This window comes from Mustela nigripes, unplaced genomic scaffold, assembly GCF_022355385.1.
Source record: "Mustela nigripes isolate SB6536 unplaced genomic scaffold, MUSNIG.SB6536 HiC_scaffold_9093, whole genome shotgun sequence".
Classification (NCBI taxonomy): Eukaryota; Metazoa; Chordata; class Mammalia; order Carnivora; family Mustelidae; genus Mustela; species Mustela nigripes.
This window is the reverse complement of record NW_026748499.1, coordinates 1-1,910: the sequence shown is the minus strand read 5'-3', so window position 1 is coordinate 1,910 and position 1,910 is coordinate 1. Positions and strand designations below refer to the sequence as shown.

General features: G+C 65.0%; 1 protein-coding gene across 1 annotated transcript; it reads right to left on the bottom strand.

The window, feature by feature from the left end:
• Window positions 1-144: 144 nt before the first annotated feature.
• Window positions 145-1,283, bottom strand: LOC132009243 (melanoma-associated antigen 8-like; the record flags this gene model as incomplete). Its single annotated transcript, XM_059387543.1, has 2 exons — window positions 145-1,048; window positions 1,133-1,283. Coding segments are annotated over 2 exons (1,055 nt in total), but the record flags the coding sequence as incomplete, so codon positions are not given.
• Window positions 1,284-1,910: the final 627 nt, after the last annotated feature.

Sequence of the window (1,910 nt, the reverse complement as noted above, 5' to 3'; positions counted from 1 at the left end):
CACACACACACACACACACACACACACACACACACACAGAAACAGGGAAGAACCAAGAAACAGCCTCACTTCGTGCCCGGCACCCTGCAGGACAATCTGCCCACCCCGCCAGAGCCCGGACCGCACCACAGCCGCTCCTGGGGCTCAGGCCCCCTCTTCCTCGTGGCTCACAGCCTCTTCAGAGGGGGCCAGGGAGGAAACCGGCAGCCCGGGATAGACCCGCAGCAAATACTCCAGCACCTGCACCCTGCTGGTTTCCATGTGGGCCCTGGGACCCCACAGGAACTCGTAGCGGGCAGGGTCACCGCCGGGCACCTGCTGGTACTCCAGGTACCCTTCCTGCACCCAGACGTTGGTCAGGAGCTCCCGGGGCTCCCCAAAGATGATGTGCTCCTCGCCGGCATACACCCCCATGACCCCCAGCGCTTCCCACACCACCTCCTCGGGGGCACGGTCGCCCTCCAGGAGGATCACCCCCAGGAGCACCACCAGGAGGCCGGTCTTGGGCAGGCCCTGCTCACCGCTCAGCATCGCATCGCAGGTGAGGCCCAGGACGGTGACCAGGACGTAGGAGTGCTCGCTGGGGTCCACTTCCTTCACCTCCACGCCGAACACCAGCCGCATGCACTCGGACGCCTGGCCCAGGATCCCGGGGAAGGCGTCCTGCTCATCCTCGCCGACGATCGCCAGCATCTCCGCCTGGCTGGTCGGCTGCTTGGTGCGAAACTTTTGGAGCAGGAACCCCACCAGGCTGACCGCCCTCACGTGGAGTGCAGCGTGGAGCACGGGCTCGGCCACCCCTGGCTCCCCCCCAGTGCCAGACCCCTCCTCCATCGCGGAGCTGGAGCTATCTTCAGACAGGCTCCAGGGAGAGGCCTCCATGGCACTGGGGGCGGGGAAGGCCCTCTGAGGGCTCTGGGGAGGACTCGAGCCTCCAGCAGCGGACTCCTCCTCCGGGGTATTAGGGAACAGGACAAAGTAAGAGGAGGAAGAGGAGGAGGAAGAGACGGATAAGTGGGAGGAACAAGAGGAGAAGAAGGAGGAGAAACTGGAGGAGGAGGAGGGGGAGGAGGAGGGGGAGGAGGGGGAGGACGAGAGAGACAGGGCCTCCTCGAACCCCGAAGCCTCATACAGCTCCGCATCCGCCAGGCGCTGGGCCTCTCTAGGGTCCTGAGGAGCCTCCTCCAATTTCCGGAGCTCATTCCTCCTGCCCACAGGCATGATGACTTGTGTCTGGCAGCAGCCCCCGGTGTGGGCAGGAGTGGGCGAAGCGACCCAAGGGCCTGGGAGAGAGGGGGGGTGTGAAGGGCCTCAGCTCAGGAAGGGGCCCTCAGCAGCCTTGACAAAGGGGACTCCGGGTCCTCCCCGTACTGGCCCTCTCGGGCCCCGCACAGGTCTCTCCTCCTGGGCAGCCCGTCCCCTTCAAAACGGAAGGAGGGAAGTCCACGGTCTCCTCTCCTTCCTCTCTCTCTCTCTCTCCCCTCTGCTCCTCAGACCCAGGGCTTCACCTCCCAGCTCCCGAGTCCCCTGTTGGGGGGAAGGGGGAGGCCCCTCAGGGTGCAGACTGAGAATACAGGGCCCCCAGGGCAGATAGGAGAGCGGGTCTGATGCTGCGAGGTCCCCACTTCCAGAGGGTGGCGGTCCCTGGTCCCTCAGGGGACTTACTTACTTACTTACTTACTTCCCAGCCCTCTGCTGGCCTGAAGCCCCAGTCTCAGAACAAGACCACAGAGCCCCGAGACCAAACAGAAGCAAGTGAGCGTGTCCACATCTGACCGCACCCACCCGGGGCCTCCTAGCTCCCTGGGAAGGGGAGGCTGCTGGGTCCTTGACTCCTGCCAGGGCCCGGGATCCTGCCTCAGCTGACCTGAGTCCAGACCATCAGACCAAGGCCCGTGACTCCCTGAGAG